This window comes from Charadrius vociferus, unplaced genomic scaffold (genome assembly GCF_000708025.1).
Source record: "Charadrius vociferus isolate BGI_N301 unplaced genomic scaffold, ASM70802v2 scaffold260, whole genome shotgun sequence".
NCBI lineage: Eukaryota > Metazoa > Chordata > Aves > Charadriiformes > Charadriidae > Charadrius > Charadrius vociferus.
This window is the reverse complement of record NW_009646410.1, coordinates 1,020,196-1,021,978: the sequence shown is the minus strand read 5'-3', so window position 1 is coordinate 1,021,978 and position 1,783 is coordinate 1,020,196. Positions and strand designations below refer to the sequence as shown.

General features: G+C 59.2%; 1 protein-coding gene across 1 annotated transcript in view; it reads right to left on the bottom strand.

The window, feature by feature from the left end:
• Positions 1-1,783, bottom strand: part of FADS6 (fatty acid desaturase 6) — a 5,277-nt gene that overhangs the window by 3,288 nt on the left and 206 nt on the right. Inside the window, exons 2-4 of the mRNA XM_009880055.1 lie at positions 1,536-1,764; positions 622-788; positions 2-85 (exon numbers count right to left, since the gene is read on the bottom strand). Of these exons, the coding sequence (XP_009878357.1) occupies positions 2-85; positions 622-788; positions 1,536-1,764 (480 nt within the window). The remainder of the gene's footprint in view (position 1; positions 86-621; positions 789-1,535; positions 1,765-1,783) is intronic.

Below are 1,783 nucleotides of genomic sequence, written 5' to 3'. Positions count from 1 at the left end.
CCCCCAGGCCAATGACGTTGGTGTAGCCATGGTGGATCTTCACGTGGTTGTAGGTGGCCTGCTCAGCTGTGAAAGCTGAGCAGAGCTGGGAGGGAAGAAAAAGTAGAGGCAATGCCTACAGCCATGGCACCAGGGTCGGGCACTGCTTGGCATGGGCTTGTGGGAGAGGTACCCAGGGAGGATAGTCTGCACCCAGAAAGAAGCACCCAGGGGAGATGCTCTGCACCCCACAGGCTCTAAACCAGTCTGGAAATGGACTTTTTAAGAGTTAAGCACTGGAAAACATTCCCACCATTCCCCATTATCCTGCTGTGCAGTCCTGCCACCAAGGGGACAGACACAAAACCCCACAGCCCAGCACATCACTGGGCCATCCCCAGTCAGCTCAGCCCTGGCTCAGCCCCTGCCCCGCTGCCTCTAGGCAGAGCCCCACAAGCAGGGATGCTCCTGGTGCTCCCTGGTGTAGAGTTGCTTTTCATTTAATTCTCCTGCACATGGATCAGGAAGGGTTTGGATCCATCTTGTTCTCTGGTGGCTGTTCCTGAAGGGCCTGGGGTGCTGATAAGACACTGATGGGTTTTTTGTGGGGTGCTGCCACCTGAATCCTCCAGCCCCACTCACCTCGATGAAGAAGATGGCCCAAACTTTGCCCCAGGATTTTGACTCGGTCAAGGCGTTGTGGCTGGCCAGGTGGCTGCCCTTCACCGTCAGGGTATGATGCACCACACCAAGAGTGAGGACACCCGCCAGGAAAGGGACGGCCTGAGCTGACTGCAGGCACAGGAACCCTGTGGAGAAACCAGCCGGGCAGGAGCTCGGCCATGCACACGTGCGGCTGCCCTCCTCACCTCTGAGCAGGGCTGGAGGTGTTGCTACACCCAAACGTGACAGCTGCTGCCCTAAACCTGTTTTTCAGATGCAGTTACAAGTATTTAAAGCGCCCAAGCTGGAAACCTTCCCTCCACGCCACCCTACATGGCCAGACCAGCCACGTTCACCATCGTGCTGAACGTTTGGCCACTTCCAGCCACGATGGCACCACGTGCTCCTGGTGCCATGTCCCATCCCGCAGCTCCGTCTGGGATCCCACTGGTGAAAAATACAACCCTGCCAGGATTTCAGCATCCCCGGGAGTTCAAAAGCAAGAGAAGGTACCAGCTGCAGTTTTCCCACCATGGTCCCCCGTGTCCACCTGCATCCAGCAGGGTAATCGTCACCAAAACCACCAGGGTTCCCCTGCCCCATAGATGGGGCACATCACCCTCCTGTCCTGCCCTGCAGCCATCTGTCCGGGCACTGTCCCCTCACCCCAGACACCATTGTCACCTGCTGTGGGTTTCCAGTGGGGTCAGGGTGCCCCATGGCACGGGGTGAAGGGGTTATTGTGGCTTTGTTATAGGCTTAATAGGCTGCTAATAGGCTTCCAGCGCAAACGAAGTTGTAACAGTGGTGCAAAAGCCATGAGGAGGTGCTGAGACTCCCCCTCACCCCCCCGGCACCCCCAGCTGTGGTTTGGGGGGGCTGAGCCAGGTTACCTGCCGGGAGCAGGAGGAAGCTGCAGGCGAGGATGCTGATGTCCACACCGTGCCGTTCCCACCAACTGCTGCTCTTCACCACCTTCTGCACCAGCTCCGAGAGCTCAGCCATCAGGGCTTCCTCACGCCGCCCCAGCTCCTGTCCCGCTTGCTGCGGGCTCCCCCCGGGGGACACGTCTTTGTCACCCAGCGCTGGCCCCGGCTCCCAGCCCTCTGCCATCGCCTCCGTCTTGCTGCCATCGGGAGCC